This window comes from Gavialis gangeticus, unplaced genomic scaffold, assembly GCF_001723915.1.
Source record: "Gavialis gangeticus isolate Ggan-Ray unplaced genomic scaffold, GavGan_comp1, whole genome shotgun sequence".
NCBI classification, from domain to species: Eukaryota; Metazoa; Chordata; order Crocodylia; family Gavialidae; genus Gavialis; species Gavialis gangeticus.
In genome coordinates, this window is record NW_017729026.1 from 4,873,550 (window position 1) to 4,885,957 (window position 12,408).

The following is a 12,408-nucleotide window of genomic DNA, read 5'->3' on the forward strand; positions in this document are numbered from 1 at the left end:
ACAGCGCAGGCCCAAGAACCGAGCCCTGGGGGACTCCACTGCCCACTTCCCCCCAGGTCAAATATGACCCATCCACCACCACCCTCTGAGTACGACCCTTCAGCTAATCTGCAATCCATCTGACTGTGTAGGCATCACTGCCACAGTTGCCTAGTTTTTTTATGAGGATGGGTTTTTTTTAATGAGGATTAATTAAAGGAAGCCCATGGATTAATCAGTGTGATGTTAATGTGGGGTGACCCCTGAGTTAATTGGTTGCAGCTCACCCAGGATTGCATATGGACTTTATTGTTCTAAGTAAATCCAGGAGTTAATTAATTTTTTGTGAAGCTGGATTCAAACCCCATGGTTTATGTGACGAGAATAGTGAAGACCTGGGGGCCAAAACTGATTGAGGACCAGGCATCGCCAGGGCACAGGTGTGTGCCATCGACATCAGACCAGGGTAGTCTGAGAGCAGGACTGCTGACACCATCTTGAGCTTAGTTGGCATGTGGATGGTGTGTAGGGGAGGAAGAACCCCAGGAGCCTCCATAGCATGAGTGCACTCACGAAGGTACTAATAACATCTCAAGATCAAGGCATGGCAGGAGAGTTGAAGGAGGTACCCCATGCACAAGTCACCTTTCCACCTTCCTGTGTGTGTGTCTGCTTCACAACTTGTAGACACTGATGGTGCTGCCTGGGGCATGAGGGTACTTTAGTGCAGGTGCTGCCTGCTGGCCCAGCCAGACCCTCTGCAGTGCATTGAGCTGGGCTTGAGCAGCCCTGGGCTGGCAGGCTGACCCCTAGAAACCCCTGCCAGCCACAGCTGCTCTGCCCTGGCCCAACATGATGCAGTCCTGGGTGCACATGTAAATAGAGCAGCCAGGAGCAATAAACTCTGACATAAACTGCAATGGAGTTTATTCAATCACCTTAATAGCACACATAGATGTGCCCTGTGATATTAAAATATGTAAGGTTGGGCTACACAGTGAGATTACATTTTTTCCTGAAATGATAACTGTTGAATTTTAGGTGATAGTCCTGACATTTAATGTGCACAGGTCTGAGGTGTCTATGCTGGTTGTATACAAGTTGCTAAGGGGCTGAACAAGGTGTATGCTGTAGAACAGGAGTCAGCAACCTATGACACAAAAGCCATATCTAATTCCCAAAGCCTCGATCTTGCACAGGAAATGATAGCATGGAGCTGCACCATGCTGCTGCTCCTGTCTACTTTGGAGCCCACTGCTCTGCTATGTCTGTGCTGCCATTGCTGCAGAGGGGTGAAGAATCTGCAGCAAGGGTGAGTGCAGGCAGCTGGCCACTGTGGGGGGCAGAGAATTCCAGCCCACAGCCACAGATAAGTTGCAGCTTCCATCCTATGTCAGGAAAAGCCTGCCAACCCTTTTATTCTAAAAGCTTCTATTAGCAGAACAGAAAAGCTGATAAACTAGTATGGGTGGATCTTTGGTAAAATAGAAGGCAGGGTAGATTTTCACCTTATAGATTAATCAAAGTAAATCTATATCTTTGGTTATAGATACTAGATATAGATATATATAGCACAAGCTTTCATGAGCAGATGCTCACTTCATCAGATACTGTGAAATATGTACAGAAAGCAGCATCTGATGAAGTGAGCGTCTGCTCATGAAAGCTTGTGCTAATATATATATGCAATTAATATATTTGGTTAGTCTATAAAGTGAAAATCTACCCTGTCTTATAGTTGACTGCAGACTAACACAGCTAACTAAGTCTCTTTCTGCTCATGGTAGTAAAATCCTGGGCTGGGCTGGTGGAGAGGATGGAAGTATGGAATACATATCCTGAAGGTTCCTTTTTCACTCCCAGGGGGAACTGATACCTGGTATATTTGGATTTATCCACCAAAGTAGGATAAATGGACACACAGTACATTATTAAACATTTTTTAAAAACCCTTGAGATCAATAATGGCTACTTTTTTGGTAATTCTGCATAATGTTAATTTGATATTTTTCCCAGTGTTTTTGACCTTGGTTTTCTTGTAACTTTTTATCATCTAGTGATGCATTTTTTACTTTTATGGTACAGACTTGAAACAGTGTAAACAGCATAGCAATGTAAATGAACCAATCTATGCACCAGCTATTCTATGTTAGCTGCTTGTGTACATGCTCTTACCCTGTGATGAACAAAAGCCAATACTGTGGCAGCTTAGCTGTCAATGCCACAGAATAGCTGACTTGTGATAAATCCTTGCTTTCTTTATCTTAAGGTAACTTTTTCAAGTTCCCATACCCTTAACCCATGACAGCTTTCTTTCATGGAGGGGTATGCTATCTTTCATTTACCTTGCAGTACAAGCCTGCAAAGTGTCTCTGTTGACACATGATAAAGCTCCATCATTCTTTGTGTCTCAGTAATTTGTTCATGTGCCCGTGCCCTAGGAATGTCCATATGAAGAGTTATAGAAACTACAGCACTATGAATTCACACTGTATTTTTTCCCTATGTAGAGAAGTCCTAAAAGCCTCCTTCAAAGTGTATTTCTCAGTATTACAGAGAGGTCAAGAGAGACCACCATCAACTTGATCATTTAAACATAAAAATAAGGGTTAAGAGCAGCATGCCTCATATACATTACCCTCTCTTCCAGTATTGAAAAGAAGCACCAAACTGCACTGTGAACTCATAGTCAGGAAGGAATTTGCAGGCTGTGATGGTAGAATTCTTTTCAGTAATAGGTCAAGAACAAATAAATCAATGGGCACAGTGTTCTTGTTGAGCACTCAAAGTAAAGGTTAAAGCTGTAGTAAAGCTCTTCTCTGAAATCACCCACATAACATACAAAACTGCTGATGAATATTTTTCATATCTGCTTTTCTGTCTCTAAGCACTAGCTCCTGCACAACTCCAGGCAGTCTAAATTGGCCTTGTTATAAAGAGAGCAGCTGTTTTTGCTTCTGGAGACTTGAGACTGCTGTACAAAATAAACATATTTATTGGCGTATATTCTATATGCACTTCCTCAAGGTTCATTTTTATCAAATGATATATATTCCATACCCCCTTCTGACTGTGTCTTTCAAGAAACTCAGATTGTTTTCTTTGAAGAATGAGCTCCTGACAAAGATTTATTCTCCGTCTTTCTCAAAATGTGTTTCATAGCTTTTCAAGAGGTGTTGCATAATGGACTTCCATTCTGAATTCCTTGGAGTGATATAATTCATGCAGGGAAGATTTCTGTGCACAAGCAAGACAACAATTTTTCCTTTCAAATCCTTTCTAATGTGCTAACCTCATTAGTGTAAATATGGGAGGGAATTTTTAGGTTACAGTCTCACCTTCTATGTGCTAAGTGTTCATCCAATATCAATAAATATCTAAAACATTCTCAGTTAATCTGCCCATCATTTGCTGACACATACTTTTTAATCATCAATCATCTGAACCTAGACAGTGTTAAGATATTGCACAGAAAATATATTTATAATTGTGCTGGAAAACCAAAAGACAGTGGTAAATCTAACTAGGTCCTGAATGATTTTTTTTACTTATTATTTTAACCTGAAATTTTATATCTTGCATAAAATGCCAGTGTAATGATTCTAAAAGAAAAGCTGCACTGGCTTGTTTGTCAAATCTTTGTTTGCAATAAGGCTGTTCTGAATAGACTTCTTTTTATCTTCTGAATATATTGTACCTCACAAATTCCCTGCCATTGGAGTGATCATTGGTAGCACCTTCTCTTCTGGATATTATAGGTTTTTTCAGTTGACTCCTTACACGTTTGGTGTGCAAGAGGTGCCAGAATGGATGTTCTTGTGTTTATTACAGTGAGTCAAACTTGAATCAGGGAACTGGTTCCCGCTGGTATTTTTTAAATTGAAATGGAACACAACCTGAACTGTAATTTTGTCCTATCTGAACCAGAACTGCTGTAAAAACAGGTTATAGTTAAAGTAAAGGTGTAGCTGGGTATTTTAAGAAAGTGACTGCAATCTTATTCCCCTTGTAAAAGAAGACATGGGTGAGTGAGTGGTACTAGGAGGGTTTCCCCTACTGACAGCGGTGACGTCTAGGAGGTTCACATGGGTGCACATGCACCCCCTACAAAAAGGTGCCAATGACACTGTCAGCAGTGCCTACAGGTGCCACTCACCACCCCTGCCACTGATACTGCCGGCAGCATCTGTGGGTGGTTGCCAACCCCTGGCTGGTGCTTGCCTCCCTCCCCCCACTGCCAGTGGCATCTGCGGGAGATCCCCCTCTTACCACTGCCACCGCACTCCCGCATCCACCAGCGCCACCGTGCCCCCCCAACTGCTGGGGGCACATGTCACTCATGCCTACTGAAGTGAAAAGAGAATGAAAATAGAAGGATGAGCTACATATTGCAAGGCAGGAAGATACTCCATCTGGCTTAATTTGGTCCCTGGAATGGACAAGGTTGGGATGGGAACCATCGCCCATCTTGATCCACTGGGGTAATCCTCAGTTGTTCTGGTGCAGAAGGGTGGAGGAAGGGCACCATCCTTGAAGTTAAATGAACTTGCCCAGGTTGGTAATAGCTCATGGTCATCTATTTCTGAACTGCTTCTCAGACTTTTTTCTGCTACTTTGCAAAAAACACAACTCTACTTGATTTAGATTCTGGAATACGCAATTGGGCTATATGGTTTCCTTTGGTTTCTTTTTAAAAATAAGTTTCTGCTATAATTTACTACAGCAGTTGAGAATTAATCATGGGGAAGATCCAATAAAATCCCTAAGAAAGTTCTTCAAATATGAAAATATTTAAAACAAACAATCTTTTTTTGTCAAGTTGGACATTGTGCCGTTCAGTCGTGTCATAATGTATCTTCTGTACAGGGAGACAAAAATTACAAAATAAGACTAGCAAATGGCTACAATATGCACAAAGTTGTGATGGAATCTACATCCAAGAAATCTGCTACAGCACAAGCTGTTTTGGACTCCAAAGTTTATAACTAAGGCAATTATTATAATTATTTATAAAGTTCCCTTATTGCATTCTTGCTGAGAATTAGTCACTGCAAGTGGAAAGTTATAGACATTTTCCAAAATTATTAACCCTTGTTTAGAAGGCCTGGGGACAAATGTTGTACTGAAGGCTGAAAATATGAGACAACGTTGCCACTGTTGCAGCCACCGTGGTGGGGGTTGGGGGGAATCAGAAATCATGGGAATACTAATTTAATTGTCAAATGACTTGACTGATTCCATTTAGGGATTAGCATTCTGTATATATTGCAGGACACGTTGCTTTTCTAACTCTAGCACTGAAAGAAATCAAGGAAAGATGACTCTCCAAATATTTTAAATCCAAGATACACAAAATTGATGCACATAGAATTGTTCCAAGGTACACACACGGCATTACAACAAATACTGGAGTAAAAGTGGTGAAAGCAGTGAAGGTAGTGGTTAGGGATCAGGCGGCTAAAGGTGTAAAACAAAAAGTTTGGAATAAAGGGTGAACAGAGAGTTTGCTCTTCCGAAAAGATGCTTAAGAGCAAGAATATAGGCCAAGATGAAGATAATTTTGATGAATGTGGTTGAAGAAATTCACTTTGGTCTGTCACAGCTAGGACATTGGTGTTTATATACTTACTAGCACTACTGCAGCTTCACAACTACTGTAAACCAGGTATAACTTTTCTAGTGTTGTGGGTGTCTCTACGAGCTCTCCACATAATGTGTAAGAGCAGCCTGTTAAATCTGACAAAGTAGTTTATGCCTCTGAACCAGTTAGTCTCACACATTTCATTAGTTTAACTATAGGTGTAATGTTGCTCTGTTTTAATTAAGTGAACCGTTCTATATGGTTGCTTCTGGATGTAGGAAGGATATTAGTGTGGAGTTGCATCTCTCTCTCGCTGACCCAACTATTCAATTTTAAAATTATTTGATTTATTTATTATAATTACCCACTCATCTTTGAGGTCACCTAAACCTAACATATTTCTTTCCTTACAGTTCATGGAAATTAAAAGATTTTTTTTCATACCTTGTTTAGAGATTGAAAACTAATTATGTACTCTAGTGGAGGCTGGGGCAAGGTTGAGAGAGACTTCAACAGTGCTGTGGAGCTTGGTGTGCTTGTTATGTGCTGGGAAGCTTTGAAGGGGATGGGAAGTAACAGTTTCCATGGAAGCAGACATGCTGGTTTCCAGGGAAGTTTTCTTAATTGACTCACAACTTTCACTTAGGAGTTTGACTTCAAGCTAACCAGCTTTGTTCCAATGAGCTGAGGCAGTGGAAAGAAATAGTTTATAATTCTAATGGGGCCTGGTGACAACTTCCAAAACTTCTCACCTTTCTTGTTAAGGTTGGTTTGGCTCTAACAGTGGTAGCAACATTGCCCATCCTATTGTGTGATAGTTTGCAAGCTAGCTACATGGTTTGAACTTAATGTCAAATAGACCTAGCTTGAACTGAATTAATTAATGCTGGTTAAAAATCACTGGTGATAATTGGCTTCCCATCTACTCTAGGACTTCCATTATTAGAAACACTGAGGAAGCTGAATCAGTGTGGGTGGTACCAAAAAGCAAAAGGATCAAAAATCATGGGCTGCACAGCTCCTTGAATAAATACCAGGTGGAAAAGGAGGGCAAACTTTGGAGGTGTCCATATCATCTATGTGGGATGTCTCTATTCCAATTAACATGTATAATTATAGATAAAAAGGTTGATTAAAAAAATTGCATACCTTTTTCTGTAAAATGGTTAAGCCTAGGTATACAATTCTTACTCCTCTGTCACGCTTGGTATTCATGGGGTACAGGCAGGTGTAATAATTGTACTTTTATCAGTGAATACTGATACAAGCTGCTATGATGCAATTGCTAAATCAGCATGAATCGATAGCACTACAAGTGTAGTAAAACTGCTCCAACTTTAACCCTGCTTCATCCAGGGTCAAACTGAGGGCAGTTTCACTAACTCGTATCACTCCCTATAGACTCAGGCCCATGTAAATAGCTGTATCCTAACAGGAGCTCCCCCTTTCCTTTTTGAAGTGGCTAAAAGGTATGTTTGTTCACACCTACACTCTTGTATTTTTTGCCTTTGATGCCATTAACCAAGTAACAGTTGCAAAACTGATCTGGAAGGAGAGGTAATTAGCTGTGTTAGTCTGGAGGTGAAGCTAGGGTATCACCCTGGGGCATGTCTAGATGAAACGGAGAACCTGAATTGAAGCGGTAGGTTTTTAAAAACATCGCTTCAGTTTAGGGCTCTTTAAACCCCAGTGTCATGCACACACCTGAACTTACCTGCCTCTCCTGTGGCGGTGAGGGTAGGGCAAGCTGCCAGCAGGTGGAGCGATCCCTGGGCTGGGGACTGGTGATAGTCCAGTCCATGGCAATGGCAGCCCCCACAGGCAGCACCTGCCTGTAGGCACCCAACTCAAGTGGTCCCGGGTGGCGCCACAGCCACGGAGGGAAACACCAGACCCCTGCACAGGTTAGGCACAGAGGCAGGCTCTTGCAGGGGTGGGGGGAGGAAAAGATCTTGGGTGGACTATGAGCTTCCTGCAGAGCCCCTGAGCTACATGGAGCCTGGTGGCTCGCTCCACAGCTGTAGGGCAGAAAACTAAAACTCCTCATAGTCATTTAAGGCGCATTACACTGCCAAGTTTACTACAGCGACTGGAATTACTGTGCAATACACTGCCGAAGCATGCAAACACCAACACCATTAAAGCGATGCAAAAACATTTAACCCACTTTAAAGTGTCGTGCACACATGCCTCTCATTTCATCTACACAAGGCCTTAGAAAAACTGGTTCAGAGAGCACAGAGGCTTTTGTAGGTGACAGGGTTGGATCCAAAAGAGATACAGGCTAAGGATCAGAGCATAGACAGTTTGGCTTAGTGGGTAGGACAGGAGAAGGCTACAGGCAGGGGAATTACAGAGGCACAGTCTATGTCACAGGTTGCCAAAGCTGAACAGAGTTCACAAAGCCTGAGCGTATTAGCAGAGCTGAGCAAACTGGAATTCAGAAAACCGCAACATCCAGGGAGGCTTACCACAACACACCTTCAGGCAGAATTGTTGGCTGGTTTTTAGGCTGATGCCAAAGGTGGACTTAAATGGGAAGCTTGCTATCCTCAGCAGCCAGTCAGCAGGCCCTGCAGAGCTTTGTAACCTAGAGAAGTACATAGAAAGGGGTTTTTTCCTGCCATAATAGCTTCACCACTTCACCATCCCTCTGAACAAATGCTTAGCTAACAAAAGCTGTTAGCTTCTACAGTGGGGGGTTTACTAGCATAGCTACATTGGTTAGGTGTGACTCTTGTTTGTTTGTTTGTTTCTCCCATGCTTCTGGTTGATATAGAAATGCCAGCAGACCTGTGGCTTAGTGGCTCCTGCGGAGAGAACTTGAGACATGAAAAGATGTATATTTTGTGTTAGACCTCAGACTAGTCCAGTGATTCTTCCAAGGATGCTACGTGGTGCCACACAATGTTAATACCGTTAGGTGTGTAAACATGATTCACAAGATAAACCCAGAGATTTCAAATAGGAATCCTTAGTGTCACAACATCTTGACCTGTGATCTTTCTTTGCAACAAAAGAATTCCTCTGTTATTTTTCTGTAGTCAAAAATGGAGTGCAAACTAAGAGCTGACATCTTCTGTGGGGCATCTTGAGTCTAAGAAGGTTGAGAACCACTGGTTTAGTCTCTCTTTCACCTTTCTTAAATAATTGCCTTAATAATTGTCATTGTTAATTCAGTCACGGTTTGCGCTAATCTTATTTTAAAAGGAAATTTCAGTCACGGCTTGTGCTAATCTTATTTTAAAAGGAAATTTCCATAACTCTCAATACACTCTCACAAGATGCCAGTTGAAATTCATACAGTGATTCATGAGAGCCATTGAACTTGCAGGGCTTCTAGCATCTTTAAAACTTAGACTGCCTCTTGCAGTTCTGAGACATTTGTTTGTTTTTGCATCTTGATATTTTTCATAAACATAATATCATTCACACTTCCTGATTGTAGTGAAACATTGATTGTTAAAAACAAGTATCCACATAGGTTCTGGCATAAAACGTACTTTGTGCACATTTGGTTACTGATCACATGTTTGGCAGTCTTTTCCTAGCACTTGATTTAACATGCAAGTGTTCTAACATCTTCAAAGACGTTATTGCATGCTGTAAATGCAGCTTTATTTTTCTACTATAGGGACTGAGACAGGAAAAGTAAGTCACCTGATTAAGTCCAAAAGACTAACGACTTCTAACCATTTCTTTTGTTTAAAAGCATGTGGTTAGAAGTCATAGATTTCTTTTGTTTAAAAGCATGTGGTTTGTGGTGTGCTTCCTCCCCTCTCTTCCCCCCACTATTTCTAACATAGGAAAAATGTAACCATTTTAGAATCTGATAAATTTGGCTAATTTCATTTCTCTCTCTCTCTCTCTTTCTCTCTCTCTCTCTCTCTTTCTTTCTCTAGAAAAAAAATGAAGCCTGTTTTTGCAAGACATAAGACACTGCAGTGGACAAATTCATACATTTTGCCTGAGTTCCCTTATGATGTCAAATGTATATTAGCAGAAAGAAAGTGCCCTGACCACAGCATGAGAATAAGGATTATTGAATTTTTACAGGCAGACATGACAAAATACCTGGAAGGATCACTGTAAGTACAGCTGTTTTGGATTTGCTCTTTTTGGAGTTGTCAACAGACTGTGAAATGAACTTTCTCAGATGATTCTAAGCCTTTTTCTATGTGAGATTTAAATGATGAAGTGCTGATTCCAAGCTCTTTGAAGTGAATGAAAAGACTTTTGGCTTCAGTGGACTTTGGCTTAAATTCTAAAGGTTCTCCCCCTGCGATACTTTTAGGATAATTTTTCCTTTAATGCAATTTAATATGAAATATGTCAGCAATACTGCATCAGTTGACCATATCTACATTATGCATTTCAGATTGAAGACAAAGTGCCAAAAATGCAAACAATTCATATATGCTCTTCATCTTGTTCAAACAGATATCCAAACAGTCAGCAGTATAACATTGTTGTCAATGCATTGCTTCAGGCATATCCATTTCTTGATGAGGATGGGAATGGTTTTGTAAGTATTGCAAACAGTACAGTTTTCAGATTGTTATCTTAAGAACGCTCATACTGGAAAACATTTTTTTTATCAAAATGTTCAGGAGTTGATTTAGTTCAAGGGACGCACACCAGGTGTTTTTGTTTGTTTCTTTCTTTTTGCATAGAATAGAAGCTGCTGCTCTTAGAGATGTATGCCAAATCGTGTTTAATTTAGACACCAGCAGTTGCATAGGATTAATCAAATTACAGGCTGCTTATCAGTTCACTGTCAGATTATACAGGCATCCACATAATACTACTGAAAAATTACATACTTGTTGCTTGGGAGGGATTTTACTTCCTCTGTAATTTGCTTTTTCTCCTGAGGGCCTCAATTAAGTAAGTATTAAATGTGCATTGATTTAAAAAAAAATACTGGTCATGATACTACTTAGTCAAGCCAGTAGAAAATTGTGTCAGAATGGGAAACACATAGCCATTATTGAATGAGTTTGTTTGTTTTTTTTACTCCTGCTCTTGAAATATATTATGATACCTTATGTGCTGCTGTTCTTTATCTAAATCAGTAGTCATAGTAGCTGCTGCTATCTTTAAATGTGGCAGGGACAGAGATACTTGGACAAAATAAAAGCATAGCTCTGAATAGCACCACTGTGGTTTTGTCTATGGCTTCATCAGGAAGCAGAGTAGGAGGAGGAAACATTCTTAGTTTTAGGCTAATATTTTTATTCCCATGGTCTAGAAATATATATGAGAGAGAGACTTCACATCACTTTTTTGCCATGTGATAGTTGTAAATGCAAATATCACACATTCTTGCTTTTCCTCCTAACCAAAAGGATAGATATGTTGTTTTGTTTTTTTTAAACTGAAATACGTCTTTCAGCAGCTGGGGCTTTAAGGTTAAAAGGTGTTTATCTTAAGATTTACACGAAAATCTTGAGAACTGGCAAGACTGGATTTATAAATCCTGAAAAGAAAGGAATGTTTTAATCCCCTAGTAAATGAGCTCAACAGGCTAGGAAAAGGATGCTTCTACTGTCACTTCTAAAAATGTCCTGGGTGTGCAAAAGTCGATAATTCTTTTTGCTAATTGTTGCTACTTATGCTAACACTGATTCAAGCATCTTGTCGGATATGTTAAACATTCACCTGTTTAACACCCCCCACCCAAATAACCCTATTCAGATAATACGATTGTCAAATCAGAAACACTTGTTTATCCACAAGTCTTGGATTTGGAGAACGTGTTTGTGTTCCAGAGTCCTGATGTTTGAGACAATTAGTAATCACCTCCAGCCTCTGAGGAGGCACAGAGAAAGGGTATAGACAAAAATACAACTGGAACAGCTTCAAGTGGGGAGGGAGATTTCACCCTGGATACCAACAGCTGGTTTGCTGTACCAGTCGAAAGAAGATACAGTCAGAGTTTGGCTAGTTATCCAGAGTCAAAGCTAGGGTGATTTATCCAATATGTATTACTGTAAGTCCCATGCAGATATAGTAGCTGCTGCATACTCCTGAGCAACATCTCCTTCCCCACTTTAGAAGCTGTTACAAGCATACATTTGTCCATACCCAGAGTCTTTCCTAAATATTACAGGAAAAGCAACTCAGAGGTAAAACAGGAATTTAATTCCTGGAGGACTGTGCCCTCAAAAAAGTAAAAGTAAAAAAAAAAAAGTTTACAAAATTGCATGCCCTGACTAAATTACAGATTAAGAAAATAGAACATGGGCTGCTGAAAAGTATAGAGCCAAGTTTGGTTAGACAGTTTGTCAGGCTGTATGGGGATAGATAAAGGTGGAGTTGGCAAAGGCACAAAAACATGATCCAAGTGTAAATGAAACAGTAACATTGGGTATCTATACATGTGTGTATGGAAGGGGAGGAAGGGCACTAATTAAACTGTCTGCAGTGTCACATGTATTCAGCATCCTGTGCTTCAGTAAGCAGGAAAGTGTTAACAGATTTTTCTGTCAAAAAAGCAGTTTGCTGTAAAGACAACGTAAAGCAGTCTCCAAAATTTGGAATAGTTGGCCTTAAAATGGAATTTCTCCCTGTGCCCTATCCCTTTCATTTTCTTCACAAATGTTTTGAACATTTGAAATGTGGGGACACTGAATACACATGACACAGAGGCTGCTGGAGAGCGCTAATTCATAGTTTCATAGTTTCTAGGGTCGGAAGGGACCTGAGCAGATCATCTAGTCCAACCCCCTGCCATGGCAGGAAGAGCACTGGGGTCAAACGACCCCAGTAAGGTGGTCATCCAACCTCTTCTTAAAAACCCCCAGGGTGGGAGCCTGCACCACCTCACTTGGAAGCTGGTTCCAGAC

At 40.7% G+C, this 12,408-nt stretch overlaps 1 protein-coding gene across 1 annotated transcript in view; it reads left to right on the plus strand.

The window, feature by feature from the left end:
- The window catches only part of SAMD3 (sterile alpha motif domain containing 3), a 73,233-nt gene that overhangs the window by 6,870 nt on the left and 53,955 nt on the right, over positions 1 to 12,408 (plus strand). The window contains exons 5-6 of the mRNA XM_019520293.1: positions 9,463 to 9,648; positions 10,001 to 10,085. Coding sequence (XP_019375838.1) covers positions 9,463 to 9,648; positions 10,001 to 10,085 — 271 coding nt within the window. The remainder of the gene's footprint in view (positions 1 to 9,462; positions 9,649 to 10,000; positions 10,086 to 12,408) is intronic.